This window comes from Lathamus discolor, chromosome 3, assembly GCF_037157495.1.
Source record: "Lathamus discolor isolate bLatDis1 chromosome 3, bLatDis1.hap1, whole genome shotgun sequence".
Lineage (NCBI taxonomy): Eukaryota > Metazoa > Chordata > Aves > Psittaciformes > Psittacidae > Lathamus > Lathamus discolor.
In genome coordinates this window covers 65954134-65969946 of record NC_088886.1, presented here as the reverse complement: position 1 = coordinate 65969946, position 15813 = coordinate 65954134, and the positions used below count along the sequence as shown (strand labels likewise).

General features: G+C 45.5%; 1 protein-coding gene across 5 annotated transcripts in view; it reads left to right on the top strand.

Moving 5' to 3' along the window:
* The window catches only part of AGAP1 (ArfGAP with GTPase domain, ankyrin repeat and PH domain 1), a 327080-nt gene extending 312147 nt beyond the window's left edge, over positions 1 to 14933 (top strand). For all 5 annotated transcript variants that reach the window (XM_065669649.1, XM_065669647.1, XM_065669648.1 and 2 more), the window contains 2 exons: positions 6312 to 6567; positions 6924 to 14933. In XM_065669649.1, the coding sequence (XP_065525721.1) occupies positions 6312 to 6567; positions 6924 to 7127 (460 nt within the window). In that variant the 3' untranslated portion in view covers positions 7128 to 14933. The remainder of the gene's footprint in view (positions 1 to 6311; positions 6568 to 6923) is intronic.
* The last annotated feature ends 880 nt before the right edge of the window (positions 14934 to 15813 follow it).

Sequence of the window (15813 nt, the reverse complement as noted above, 5' to 3'; positions counted from 1 at the left end):
CTGCTAAGCACTTACTTTGCAATAGAGTGGGGTCTTCTCCTGCAGAGAGAGGAAGCCCCTGTGTTTTCTCCGCATATTGTTCCCGGCTCCTCTTCCATGCCTCTCCTCCCAGTTCCTGCTTTGCTTGGGGCAGGAAGACACTTTGGAAATTCCTTGCTGCTAGCCCTTTCTTCTCGCCTTCTCTTCTTTCCCCCCCTTTGCTAGTTGCAATTAAAAACATCATGGACTTTCCCCAACATTTCAATCCCTTCATCTTGTTTTCCCCATCCCTGCCCCCAACCCCAGTGTTTCTCTTTTACCCATCCCAACATTGCATTGCTGACTCTGTGCAAAGCCATGTGATTTATGGGATGCACCCTATGGTCATCGCAAAGGGGTTTGTTTAAACATCCAACCCTGGCACAACCGGCTGCCTGGGGCTGGTTATTGGTGATGCAGCTTCTTCCATGCTGGACCACGAAGGTAATGACACATTATGGGACTCTCCAGCAGGTTGGGAGGTACGGGTTTAGATTTACTTCCTTTTCTTGGAAGAGACATATTAAACTTGTCAGCTGGCCAACAGGAGAGAAATGTGGTAGTGCTCTTGCTGAGTTGACTAGGTTATTACTGCATTACATTCAGTGAGCAACCAGCAATGGCAACACACGGGCATGGCAATGCGATAGAGACCATTTAGAGGCCTCTTCAGTGGCAGAATTATTTTCTTTAGCAAGAGAGAAGAAAAGATTAAAGATTTCAAGAGGGTTTTAGTGTTGTCAGAGGTGCGTGGGGGATAAAACCTCACTTCAAAATGCCTGCACCAAGCCTGCTCCGTATTTCTGGTGGCGAGAAATCAATGCTCTGCTGTGGTAAATGCCTGCTGTCTGTTGAGTTAGTAATGCCACCTTGTAGAATTTCACTGCACCTTTTAACAAATGGGGAGTAATTTTAGGTAACAAGCAAGTGGCACAACATTTTGTGTCATCCTTGTTATCACTCTGGTAAGAACAAGGTAAGAGCAAGGCTCCTCTTGCACTGGAGCTGTTGTATTCTGATGGCAAGTTCTCAGGCTCTTCATCCGCATGCTTTTGCCTACACAGTTGGTTCTGAGGCACCATATGACACACCTTTTATTTCCTCCCTACACATCCTTTTCCTGTTTGCCTTTCATTCCTCTCCACCAAGTGTATGTGAGGGACAAATGAAGGCAGAGGTGAATGGGAGTGAGGAGGAGTAGGATGGAGTGTTGAGACCAGCAGTGTATCCTGCTCAGATTTGTTGGGTGTAAAACTGCAGGTAGGAGAGCTACACGATGCACTCTGTGGGGCTGAGGTGTGTAGGACATGGGCTCCTAAATGAACATCTCTGGTGCAAATCCACAATGGAGGAATGCAGTGCAGCTCCTTGAGTGAAACTGTGCTCTAAGCAAGTCTGCTTTTCATATTCTCTCAGGCTATCCAGTTAGCCCTCCCCCTTACAGTGCCCAGTATTTATGCTTCCAGATAATAATGATGTGATGTGGCTGGCAGTGTAATTTAAATAATTGGACATTATCTTGAGAAGCAAGCACCTAATTAGATCAAAATAAACTGAGAACTGAAATTTTCATCTGTTTCTAGTAACCCTTTACCTAAGTACAGCATCACTGCCGTGGCAGAGGTTTCATTGTTCACACCACTGCGTGTACGTCAGAGTTCACTAGTGATGCTCCTGCATGAGCAAAGAGCTTAGTAGTACTTTTTTTTGGCCAAGGTTTGGTGGCTCAGTCCTCTCCTGGCAGTACAGGGTATTTTGGATCCTTACTCTGTTGCATCTGGCCTTTGTATAAGCACTGGGGTTTGAAGTTGGTATCAGCAGTCTGGGTTTGAATGAATAGCTTCAGAGATAAAAGGCTCACGGAAAGTCTGATCTTATGTTATTTTTTGTTTCTCTTTCACCTCCTAGGTAGAGTTTATAATCCATTAATTCTTTTGTGCATATGCAGTGAAAATACAGCAGCTAGTGTGATCCCTGCAGAAAAGTCATATTAATACAGATGAGGAGGAGAAGGCAGCTCATACGTTCTCCAGCATTACATAGCATTGGAGCGATCTGAGCACATGACGTTGCCTTTCCAGCACACTGGCTTTAATCTGTTCCTGAGGAAAGGACTCCACTGGACTTTAAAAGTTCAGTAAAAGAGCCTTGGTTTGGCTTTGACAACTACAGCTGAAAAGCTCTGGAACTGAAGGGGTCATTCAGAGCAGAAGTTCCCAGGACTGCAGCAAAGGGAAGAAAATTTGGGACATATTTACAAGCTGATGTATGTTTCCTTTATTTTTAGGGATTGGTTTGGTGTCTTTCTGATGGGCTGCTCTTGCCCACATTTCCTCATACTCTTATTCAGTTGATTTATTTAAAGGTATGTCAGCGCTGGCTGAAATGAAACACTGTGCCTCCTCTTCCTGCTTATTGCTGACCGCTCCAATAATTCATTTTTTAGCTCATTAGCTAACAGGGGATGTGAACAGTGGTCCTCCAGGGAACTGCAGTGAGGTTAAGTGATCTACTGCTGACAACTCTGCTCTTGGACTGGCCTTCCTCCAGGGAAATGAAACTCAACCAAGACAAGCTGTGGATCCCAGAAGTGAAATTGGGGCATCAGAGCAACAATTACCGTATTGATGTCATGTTGTCAGCATTGCTGAAGTGATGTGAGCAGCAGAGCTGAAGTTGTCTTCCAGGGAAGTCCCCAGGACTTCCCATTCAAAATGAAATGATTTGTGTGCAGAGGTGTAGGGAGGGTGTTCATAGATGTTGACTTTCTAGATACTCATAGCAAACCAGTCTCTCTACATTTTGGCTGTTCCATGAGGCATGGGCAAGTGTGTTTTTCCTCCTACCTCTATGATAAAGTTACATTTTCTACCAGAAAACCCAAATGATGTTATCTTTCTTGTGCCCAGTTTGGACTGTTGAGCAAGACCTATATCTGATGCAGTAACTGATGTCAGTGGCATGCTGCCCCCAAATGCTGAGGCTCTTGAAACACCTTTATTTTTGTCTATAGTGTTTGCTACCAAGATTGAAGTGGCTCAGATGGATTTAGATTGGCAAAGCTGAATTTGCCAATCTATCCAAATCTATTTGCCGATCCACCCAAAGATGGATTTAGATTGGCAAAGGGTGAATTCACCCTTAATTCATAAGGGTGAATTATTTTTAGCCTGATGGGCCTATGACACTGCAGGCCATCAGGGCAGAGATGCAACATATAGACAGGTTTGTGATCAAAAGGTGGACTCAACAATGGATACTCTTGCCCAGGTTATTCACAACTGTGAAACATGTGCTGCAGTTGAAGAAGCCAAACGGTTAAAGCCTCTTTGGTATGGAGGACGATGGCTGAAATACAAGTATGGGGAGGCCTGGCAGATTGACTATATCACACTCCCACCGACCCGCCAAGGCAAGCGCCATGTGCTTACTATGGTGGAAGCAAGCACCGGATGGCTTGAAATGTACGCTGTGCCCCACACCACTGCCCAGAACACTATCCTAGGCCTTGAGAAACAGATTTTGTGGCGACACGGCACCCCAGACAGAATTGAGTCAGACAATGGGACTCATTTCTGAAACAGTTTTCTAACAGAAAGTTCAAATGACATTATCTTTCTTGTGCCCAGTTTGTACTGCTGAGCAGGACCTCAGTCTGTCTCAGCAGCCAATGTCAGTGACATGCTGCCCCCAAATGTCTGAGGCTCTTAAAACACCTTTATTTTTGTCTGTAGTGTTTGCTGTGTTCCCACCATATGAGACTCCAAAAGTAGAATTGGATCTTAATGAATTGAGTCTTTTGGGGCCCTACAGGAAACTGAGTTGAGGTGAAATAACACATGCAGGGTTGAATTTCTAGGCGAGTGTAGCTCAGTGGCACAGTCTGCAGGGTCCTGCTCTGACCAGCCATATCAGTGAGCATCTCCTGAGGGGCGCAGTGTCTTCTTAGCTGGTCCCCAGCTCTGCATCAGATTTCCTCTGGTTAAGGGATGAATCCTGCCTGGAGCATACAGTCAGCATTAATGCAGAGCTGTTACGGGTTACTCAATCATGCTGCAGGAGAGTGTCTTAAGAAAGGACCATTTGCATCCTCTCCATCACTAATGCAGGTGGCAGCACATTCCCTTTCCCTTTAGATTTATTTTTAAGGGTGTTCTCTGTTCTTTTGGCAGACTTCTGAGGCAGTAGGATAAACCTGAGCAGGATTGGGTCGTTGACGCAACCTTCCAAGAGCATCAGGATTGCCTTTGGGTTGTTCCCCTGCAACACATGGCAAATGTCAGTGGATCTGTAAATCAGTAACCTAAAGCTCTGCAAGGCTCTGTCTGAACTTGGCATTTATTGTCTTTATTTTGGTACATATCATAAAGTCACTGTTTTAGTTGGAGGTGAATTCTGATTAGGAGTAGGAGACTTGTGTAAAACAGCTTGTTCTCTAAATAGGAAGGGACTCCAAGCTGTGGCAATCACAGCAGCCAGTGCTCTGACAGGAGCTAAAAGTTACTATCACTCAAAAGACACTCTGGGGAAGATGAAGGGATGATTGCAGACTCTTGACTAGGCTAAAACAGTTGTATTAGTTACGTGCCTGAGGTATATTTTGCCTTTAAGATGTATGGACCTCTGAGAAATTCCCTAGGCCCTGACATGTGCCACTGTTGTAGAACAGCGCAGGTTGGATCACTTCAGTTTTCAGTCTGGCATGTTTTAAACGTGTAGTTGGATGTATTGGTTATACTCTCCATCCCTCTGTCCATGTTTAAAAAACATAGCTGAGATGTTTGCTAAGCATTCTTGAAGTTACTCTAGGTGAATATGGGAAGTAGAACTGTTGCAGTGGTGCAAGAAGACCCATTTTGTCATAAATAATTGCATGTTACTGTATCCTTTTCATGGCATAAAGTTCTGGTTCTGGTTTTGTTTTTTACCTTAAAATGTAAAGCACATTAATTAAAGATGCAATAGTAACAGAAGTCTTTTTCTTCCTCCTCTCCATCTGGAATACCTGAAATGATACTCTCATTATCAGATCCTGCCATCAAAGGTTAATTTGCAGCTCCCAAAACGTTTGGAGTGGGTTTTTTGGTGTGTTTTAGCTTGCAGGAGGCATTCAAAGGTTTGATTTAAACGAAGCACTCTTTGTGTTCATTTTCTGTTTGCACTTTGTTTCTGGTGGGGAGGGGGAGAGCCCTGGACCTGTTTGTAGGGTAAATTGTAGTCGGGATAGAGAAGCTCATGCTTTGGGAAGCTGTGCCTGAAAGCATCCAGGCAGGTCAAAGCAAGGTCACTCCGCATGTACCAGGAAATGATGCAAAACTAATCCAGATTTGCTGTTGGAAGGATCTGTTTACCTAAGTATTTAAAAACAGATTAGGGCTAACCTGACACTAGATTACTGGGAGTAGTGTAAACAGGGCTGAAAGGCGTAAACAGAGCTTTGCCTTTTGTACTCCACCAGAGAGAATCTGTCACCAGTAACAAGTGGCCTGGTTGAGGTGATATATGTGGTTCTCACAGGCTGAACAGATTACCTGAGGTACCTCTAAATGGGACTTTGTCTAGGGCTCGATCTCTTAGATCATATAATTGTATGGTAATTTTTTTAATGGAGAGTTGAGGGACTTGTTTGTGGTCCTTGTTCTCCTGTAATCTAATAGCAGGCAGAAAGCTTTTGGCAGTTCTTTGACTTATCAGAAGGAAATGGTGCCTCAAAATACGGGTTTGGGGGTTTGCGTTTTGGAAAAACAGAGGAAGCATCCATATGCCTTTTGCATTGGAACTTGTAGAAGGAAAAAGCACCCCTGCAAGCAAGGCTGTGTCTTTCAAGGCTTGCCTTCCTGTCTGAAACGCAGGCTCAATGTGCTTGGTTACTTCTGGTTTTAGATAGAGAAATCAGTGCGTTTTCTGTGATGTATTTTGCAGCAGAACCTTAACATGCAGCCACGCTGCCTAGTTGGTCTTTGCTTTTCATGACAGTGAGGGCTCTTGCACTGCAGGGCTTTGTAAGACTTACTGGATGTTGTGATCTTACCACCCCATAGACATAGCATCAAGCAAGGGGGATCTCGAGTATTGCAATAGTACAGCTCAGTAATGATGAGATGAGTGACACAAACATTGCTGCACATCTAGGTTTGGATGAACTGTTTCTGTGAGGGCTTTCTTGCCAAACATTTTAAGGGGGGATAATCTGGTTGGTTAATTGCTGTTTGCTAGTGTGGTGGTACCTGAACTGCCACCATTTAGAGGCAGCGAAGGCAGCTTAGAGTGACCTTCTCCTTTGGCTTCTCCAGGGAAGAAAAAGAGCTCTGGATACGTGCGAAATATGAGCAGAAGCTCTTCCTTGCCCCCCTGCAGTGCCTGGAGCTTTCTCTGGGCCAGCATCTCCTGAGGGCTACAGCCGAGGAGGACTTGCGGACAGTCATCCTACTCCTGGCCCATGGGACACGGGAAGAGGTGAACGAGACCTGCGGAGACGGTGATGGGCGCACTGCTCTCCACTTGGCGTGCAGGAAAGGAAACGTGGTGCTAGTGCAGCTCTTGATTTGGGTAAGTACTTGGTGTCCAGGGGAGGGAGCTGACTGGGTTGGTTTTCGCTTGGCCATGTCCCTCAGCAGGACCTAAGGCTTTAACCTGCCAGAGGGTAGATTGAGATGAGCTCTTAGGCAGAAGTTCTTCCCTGTGAAGGTGCTGAGGGTGCCCAGAGAAGTTCAGGGCCAGGTTGGACGGGGCTTGGAGCAACCTGCTCTAGTGGAAGGAAAGTATCCCTGCCTGTGGCAGGGGGCTGGAACTGGAGGAGTTTTAAGATCCCTTCCAACACAAACCATTCTATGATTCTGTTTGTCCTGAATCCGCTCCTCTATTTTAATGCTGTCTTGGCAACACCACCTCTCTTCTTTCTGTAGTATGGTGTCGACGTGATGGCACGCGATGCCCATGGAAACACAGCGTTGGCCTATGCCCGGCAGGCCTCCAGCCAGGAGTGCATTGATGTTCTCCTCCAGTACGGCTGCCCCGACGAGCGCTTCGTCCTCATGGCCACTCCAAACTTGTCCAGGAAGAACAATAACCGGAACAACAGCAGTGGAAGGATGCCCACCATCATCTGAGGAGGAGCTCACTCGTGTATTCGCTGACCTGAATTACATCCGCAGCCTCATATTCCTCCATCCCCATCACAGCTCTGCTCTGTGAGTCTGGTAACTCTCCTTTCCCCTTTTCCCTTTGGTACATCCCTGTCCCATCCGGAAACAGTGAGGGGATGAGAAGGAGCAAAAGGGGCTGCAGTGAAAGCAGTTGTTTCAGTGGCAGCTCTCCAACGATGGAAACAAGCAGGCAAGTGCATGGGGGTTGAGCAGGACACGCTGCGCGTGGCACCGGGACCATGGGAGAGCGGTCGTCCCCGGGGGGGGGGACCAGGCTCCCCAAGCGTGGAGGGAAGGGGCGGAGGGAGAGGCGAGCGAGAGGAGAAGGAAGGAGAGATGGTGACTTTCCGTAACTGACAGTTAAGCACATCAGTACATTTCACCTCTACCAAACACGACGCCTGGATTTCATTCTCTTCTCTGAAGAGCTTGACGGCATAAATCAGAAGCAAGCACAGAGTTTGTCAGGTTTGAAGCTCCTATGATGGTATGTGTCAAATCAGTTGTAGCTAATCTGTCCGGGGAGAATACTGGCTTCATTACACTTGTATAGTTGAGTTCTTCCAGCATTACCGCTGTTTAATAGAACATGATTAGTCATCACGGAGAAAAAAGCATATTAGCTGAGGAGGTAGTTACATGGCACGCTTCGGTGATTGCTTGGATGTGATTGCAATATTCTTAGAAGCATCATATTATCTCAGACATGTTCTTTCAAGCCCTTGGAGCCCTCCTTTCTAAATTCACTGTCATAATTTAGTATCTGTTTAATTTTTCAGTCCAAAGAGAGGAAATGAGTTGCTGAGTGTTATTTGACTGCAGTCTCCTCGGTGTAAAAACAAAATGGAAAAAATAAATAAGAGTAAGTCTGAAACACAGAAAGGAATAATGAACACCGCTAAGGAAAAGCATTTCAAGTACGTTTAGTGAAATTAATAAACGCATTAAAGGCTAATATTTTTTCAGCCAGCAGACATAGGTTCTGTCATTTTGCCAAGGTAAATGTGTTGAGTTTTTGGTCACTCCTGTGATGCATTGCCTAACTTATACAGATTTTTGTATTGTGTCTCTAGATGATATGTATGTAAAATCTATTTGAATAAAAAACAAATAATATGCATTGATTATTTTTTTGTTGTTGTACAGAAAATGACATCTCTGTTAATTTATAAACTGTAATGGATGTGAGCTAAATAATGTGCAACTAGTTAGGGTCTGTGCATCGCAGATCATTATACGTCAACAATGTTCCCAGCAGTGAACTCTTGTTTCCATCGCCAGCCTTTGAGGAGGGTATCAGAAGGAGATGGTGGTGGTTTTGGCATGAAAATACAAGGTGCGTGAGACCTTTTAGAAAGGAAGAAGAGGCTGTTCCTCAGCACTGTAAATGTGTTTTACTCCCAGAGTCACAAAGCTTTCACAAGCCAAGACAAAAAGCCCAAGCCCGGCTGTGGGAAGATCAGATTTGATTAAGTTCAGAATTGATAGCCTTCACCGCAGCAGGCAGGGCATGGCTGCGCTTGACTCCCAACTTGGCTGCTTGCTGGAAGAAAAACGGCTTGTGAAAGTAGCCTGGACAGTTCACTTGAATTCCAAGTTTTAATATTTGAGTTGATGGTTTTGGTATTCCCAGGAAGGTCCCAGCTTCTCCCGTGTCCAACCGAGTAGGATTCTGGCACGGGGAAGCGCGGGGTTTGGCAGGCAGAAAAGTGATTTCTTTTTAAGTGGCATATGGCAGTGTGAAGATGGGGGAAGGGTCTATCACAGGGAAAGTTGAAAACTCAACTGAATTCAATGGCAAAGGAGCAATTATGTGAAGGCAGTGAGGTGCACACAGCATAGTAATTTGCAAATCTACCTGCTCATATCTATTTCCCAAGCCTTCAGTGGTTCTCTTCCTGGGGGCTCTGGATTTCATTTAGCATACAAATGGGAGGAGCGTAGCAATTGCTAAATAAAGTGGATGTGGACAAAATGTGGAGGAAAAAAGCATCATCTGGTTATCTTAAGGGGGGAAAAAATAGAAAATTAGGGATTTGATGTAAAATCATCTAGTTATGGAAGAAAAGTGAGCCTCAAAGTGGAAGCATGAGGGTATTGACCAGCTTTTCCTCTTTGATGGTGTTCTCATGTTGTACCGTTGTTTCTGTTTAGACCTTTGACTGTTGGGGAGGGGGAAATCTTTCTTCAGCCCCCATGGGCTGGCTGCAGCAGAGTAAGGCTCCAGCTGATTCTCTTCATAGAGGGATAAGTATAATTGTGTTTTAAACTGAGGAAGGGTGTCTAATGCAGTTTCTCCATCATTCCAATGCAGCTCCCTGATCTTTGGTACTTAGGGGTAGTCCTTAGCTACAGGACAGCCCATGTAACATGCAGCTACCTGAAGGGGATGCTGTGAAGCCTGCTGTGTCTTGGTGCTCGTGGGCTTTACACCCCTACATGGGGGGCACAGTGGGGATTCAGGAATCACAGCTCATGGTCCCCGAGGTGCTATAGCTGCCTGCTGTTCCCCTGGGAGCATTAAGGGCATTTGTATCCAAAACCCAAGTCCAATGTTTCAAACACATTGCAGGCAGATTTGCTGCCGTTAAGTTCTCGATGCACGTTCTGTTTCAGAGCTGGGTTTGCTCCTAATTGAAAATATGTTCTGTACCTAATGCAGTGCTCTCCTTGGGCCACATTCCTCTTGTGAAGCGGAGAGTGATGGTTGAGGAACAGGGCAGCCAGGCTGTCATGCAGATTGCAAGTAGAATTATGTGCTCCTTTCATCAAAGATTTTCTGAAGGCAAACACAGAATATTTTTAGGAGACAGAATTCCACTGTATTATAGGAGAAATGAATGCACCCAGGCCAGCCAGCTAATCACCTCTTACTTTAATCAGTAACACAGTTGCTTTCAGCCTAAACATAGTTTTCCCGTGGAGGTGTAGGCATTGGCAGTCATTATGTTGGAGCAGCACAGGCTATGTGATGGCTTGCCCAGATGTGTTAGGGATCTATGTGGAGGATACCCAGTCATGACCCCTTTGAAAGACAAGAGCTGACCCAGCACCATATCTCCAACACACTACAGCTGGTGATGCTGCAGCCCTGGGGGAACAGACCGAGGGTCTGTGCCTCGTGGGCTGCTGGCTACAGCATCCCCTGTTCAAATGGGTTTGGTTGGATGGCTGGGAGAAACTGTGGCACCTTCTGATGGTGGGATGGGCCACCAGCATATGCTTCATCCCCTTCTTGCATGGTAAAGGAGGAGAAACACCTTCCCACCACGGCTGAGAGCAAGGATTCAGGAGGTTTCCATGGCTGGGGTCTGGAAGATGTCTTGGCTTTGTGAGCCAAGGTCTCTGGGCTCCACGTGCTTTTCAGGCGATGCGTTTGCACTTTGCAAAGGGTATTCTTGAAGCCATCTGGGTGCGGAAGCAGGGAATATAAAGCAACACCTCAAGCACCGGCAGGAATCGTTCCCCTTGCTTTCACTCTGTTAACCTGTCCCTTTTCTGTTCTTTGTCTCATGTTTCGCTCTCGTTGCTTTTAGGGAACACAGTTGCCAGGCTTTGTAGGCCCTTTGAGCATGTTACGAGCAAATTAAAACCAAATAGAGATCCAGTCAGTAAGAAATCCCAGCAGAAACATACTAGCTAAAGCTGTCCTCTCCAGAAATGGAGGCTGTGGCTGTGGTTTTCATTGCGTCCCCCATTTAACCGTTTGCATCCTCCCAGATACCTTTAAATCCCCCTTCCTCTGCACTTTATCTAATAGACAACTAAAACACTAGGAGCAAGCCAGCCATGGCTAGTAACATCAGCACATTCCTGCTGTTTGTTTTAAACTAACTGCTTTTGAACAGTGGAGATGAGGTTGGATGTGTCAGATCCAGCATCTGAACCTTGTTATTCCCAGGTTTGAGGAGGATTTACTTCTCCTCGTTATTTATGAAGAAGTAACCTTGGGAATATTCAGGGACCTGCCAGTACAGATATGTGGCCAAGGGCTTTGGTTACTAGGTTTCCAATACAGGAGGCATAAGAAAAGCTCTTTTTGGAGTACTTTGGTATATTCTGAGCTAGGCGATGCTGTCAGAAAGGCAGCTGAGCTCCTAGAAGGTAGAGAGGATTTTTAAGCATCTGGGCCCAGTGTATAATAACGGTGTGAACATGACTATTGTTTGATTTGCTGTCTTTTCTCAGTTCCTTTAAATTACCTGTGTTAGGGCAAAAAGAAGCTTTAGCTGCACTTGGAGGTTTCCCCTGGCCAGAGGAAGCTGAGTGGTGTAGGGAGAGGAATAGAGGTGAGAATGCAGATACGGGCTTAGACACTGTAATGTAGTATAGAATTAGGTTATCTGGGGTTTGGATAGCTTCATGGTTTATATTTGTATGGAGATAAGGAAAAATGAAGTAATTCGTAGTTTCTAGTAGAAAGTAGTACTAGTGGAGACAAGCACAGATTTCACAAGGGGGTCCCAAAGGGGCCCTTTCCAAACGTCTCGGGGAGCCACGTTTGCACCTTAACAGGGAACAAATGGTTGTTGTTGCTGGAGGGATTCAAGGTGAAGGAGGACAGCACCAGGGACTGAGTCTGGAGCAGCCTGGCCAGGTAGGAGACATTGCCCACCTGTATCTCATCGTCTGGCATCTTCATGTCCCCTCTGGTGGCTGCTCCAGCAGTTTGTGTGTGGGGTCTCTGGCTGTTAGCCTCTGGTCCTTGGCCCAACACCTCTTTCCATTCTTGGTGATTTGTGGGTGAAATGTATTGTGTAGAAAACCATTTTGGGATGGTCTTGTGTTTCTGCGTAGCAGAAGAAAACCTCACTCCAGATTGAAGTTCTTTTTGAGGCAGATAGACTCTAAATTAACCCAGATGAAAAGGCTTTGCAATGAAAATCTTCTTAAGTTCTAAAACTACAAAAAGAAGGTCAGTTTGAATGGTTTTGTTAGAAAATCATCTCCTGTTTGAAAGAAATGTAGAGGTAATAGAGCAAAATACCCAAAGCTGTAGGTAGGTAGCTTGGTTGTATTAGGATGTTCTAGGTTTGGTTTTGTTGCTTAGCATGGGCCAGTTTTTAAAGTACATGTTGGGCAATCTCATTCCATGACAGTTGACTGAATCTGTCTCATGTTTCTAAGGGGAGTTTCGAAGGGTTTTGGCCATGATCTTCAGGAGCTGCGAATAGTTCCTGTGTTAAGAGGAGGATTGCATGATCTCTGAAAACAAAAGGTTGTTTGGGGGTGGGGGGTAGGGAGGGAGTTTAGAGCCATTGGAAGCCCCACATCACTGAGCATGCTTCTGGTCATCTTGGCCACTGTGTTTCATTTCAGGGTGCCAGCAATACATGTGTGAATTGACTCCCATTGTTTACTACCGGTCCCTGAATGTTGGCGGGGGGGGGGCGGGGGGATGTTGCTTGTGGGCAGATAAAATAATGTCTTTGTGCATTTCAGCATTGTAGCCTCTTCATGTCTCTGTGTCTGCCTGTCTCCCAAATCCCTGTGGCATACTCAAGCGGTAGCGGTCAGTTCTGGCGGCAGGCAGAGCTTCAGCTTTCTCTTGGCCATGAGCGTTCTGGATGCGTGTTTCGCTTCCGGCACTCAGGATTGACTGTTCTGCAGTGCTTCAAAGCTAGTAACTTTTGCCTGTGTGTTATGTACAAAATGTGAAGGGGGGCGGGTGGGGATGCTTACGGAGGTCTCATGGCATGCGTTTGGGATGACTATGTTGCTTGTTGGCAATGAATGCGCCATCATGTCTTTTGTGTGTGCCCCATTTCCCAGAGCCGGTTGGTGGGGTTTTTGTTTCTGAGAACTGAAGTAGCTGAAAACACTTCCCTGGACCTCTCGAATGACAAGGTATAGGCAGTAAAACCCCTCCAAGCAGAGAGCTTGGTGGTGCCTGACCTGAGCTGAAGGTCTCAAGCAGGACCATGGAAAGGGGGTTGGTGCTGAAGGTGGGTTGTTACTTGGCAACTATTTCCTGAATCTGGGATTGAGTTGAGTTTAATTGGTGGATGAAGTGCACTCTGGTTTGAGTCCTAAGGTGAAGGCAGTGGTGTATCACATGGAGGCCACTACCAACATGTGCTTTGCCTTCAGTGTGCATAGGTGTGCTTATATATGTGCTACATCCTGCTGTGAGCAAGCATGGAAAGTGCAGGTTTACGCATGAATAAAAACCAATGGCTAGAGCCAGGCTTTCAGTTAGAGCTTTCTAAACAATCCCACTTTCCCAACTAAAGACCTGCATTCCCAAGACCACAGAAGGCAGGCACAGGATGGGGTTCCCCTGTGAGAGGGATGGATAGATGCAGGAATACGAGGTACAGGCTCACTGGGATGCTTGTGAGCAATCAGGTGCTCAGGGCTCGTACAGAGACCTGTGTGAACCAGGTAGTCCAGGAAAACTTGGCCGTATCTATTGTTGCTTTTGGTTTATAGTCCTCATCAGGGGAAATGAACGGGGGGAGAGCAAGTCTGGCAGGGCAAAAAAGGATGTTTGCTGGAGCTGGCAAGGTACAATAGGAAACATGGAGAATCTTTTTATTTCCCCTTCTTGTGCCTGTGGCAAAATAACTCCTTTGGAATGCTGTTGGAAACCCCACCAAGTGTTCCTTCCATCGTATCCAGAGATTGAGCTGGATTCTCCATTGAATCTGCTCAGCTCATTTTGCCAGTCCATAGGGAAAATAGGACGTACCCATCCTCTGAAAGCACAGCCCTTTGCTCCATGGAAATGCCAGGAGACTGCATGCATTCAGTTCAGCCCTCTCTTGCCCCAGTGTCAAGAGCATCTTTCACTTGTGCAGTGGGTGCACAAACTGACGAGGTAATGGGAGTTGAGTGTCTTTTAGAACACCAGGGGCTTGTTTTGTGTAACTGTAGCCTTTGGACTGTGGTTTGGGATTGCCAGGGGCCCGATCCTGCAGCTCCTGCTGCCTTAAACCTCTCGACTTCAGCAGGGTTTGAGTATATGTTTGAGTTGGGCCCCTGGTTTCAGCAGGGTTATGATTTGAGGTTCAGTCTCGCCAGCACCTTTATTATAAGATGCGCCATTGGCACCACTTGGGAAGCGGATGCATGCACTGGTTTCTTTTCCTTTCTTCCTCAATACCCTGTGACTGCCTGCAAAGGCCAGATTTTAGGTTCAGCTGCGTTTAGCCCCCAAGTCTTTCAGTTGTTCTGCTTTGTGATGTTTGTCTTTCTGATTGGGATGGGGAGAAAGGGAGCCCAGGTGAGTAGGGACACCTCTGCTTGGGATAGAGGCACAAGATACCTAGCACATGGCAGGCTTTCTAGCGAGTTTTTGAGTTTGTTTGGGGTTGTTTTTTCGGTTCCTGTAAATAGTAATGTACAAACGATGACCAGACAGTGTGGAAATGATTAAAAATAAGAAAAAAAAAAAAAAAAAGGAGTCTTCTGTTGTTGGTTTTTATATTACCTCATTCAGCAAGTTTGTTTTACAATGACTCAACGATGCTTTATTTATATTGTTTGTACTGTAATTAAACTGATTGACAAACATTTCACTTTGCTTGTTGTTTCATATGGGTTTGGTTTGATTCAGTATGCCAGTTTGTATTCTGTTCCCCTTCCCTCCCTCTCTCCGCGTTGGGGTTTTTGTGTCAGCTGTACAGTATTCTAAATAATTAAAAAATAATAATAATAATAAAAAAAAAAAAAAGAAAAAAGGAAAAAAAGCTGTAAAGTACCGCAGAGAGAGGCTGCTCTATTGTATAGGTCTCTTTCTAATAAAGACAAGAAAACTTGTTCGTCACAGCTTGCTTCTTTGCTTGAGTCTTCATTGCCATGTTATTGAGATACACCTGCCCTGGCCCCACTTCCTTCTCCGGTTAACGATGAGATACTGTCACTCTTTGCCAGTAATAAAGATGAAGTATTATCTGAGAGCTGGGATGTCAGAAGAGCTGGTAATGGTGCAAATTGATAAATTAAAAAGCAATAAGTCAACGGGCTGTAATAGTGTATATCTAAGAGTTCCGAAAGTGCTGATGAGCTGAATGACAGATCTCCCAGCAAAGAAAATATGCGAGCTTTCATTAAAAACAGCTATTCTCCCCGAGGAAGAGAGAGTAGTAAATGTTGCACCTTGGCTTTAAGAGTCTCTGGAGGAGATCCAAGGAATTAGGCCACTAACGGTTACATCTGTATCTGCTAAATTGGTTGAAATGATCATTTAAAATAAGAATAATAAAACATCTTTAAGGTCATGGTATGGTCTGGTCTAATCACTTCTTTGAAGGGAAATCATGGCTCTCTATTAGGCTGCTCTGAACAAGTCGTTTAAAGCCCTGAACAATGGGCACCTGATTGACACATTTATTTACCTTGTTAAAGATCTTAGCCTGAGTACACCATGAGAAGAAATCAGGAAGCTAAGTAGGCCCAAGGAGAAGCCAGAATACTGCCTTGATGCGGGAAGCTGAGAGATGGGATGAAGAAGGAAGCAAGGAGTGATGGGTGGTAAGCAGGCACATGCTGGAAGGGTCCCTGCCAGGACCAGTGTGTCTCAGTAGGTTGGTGATAACACTGAGTGGTATCAGTGGCTGCAGAAAATCTGCGTAAGGTTAAAGGGAGCTGTGGTGATGCCAAGGTGGGTACATAGAGAACAACTAAACATGCATTAAGGGGGGAGGAA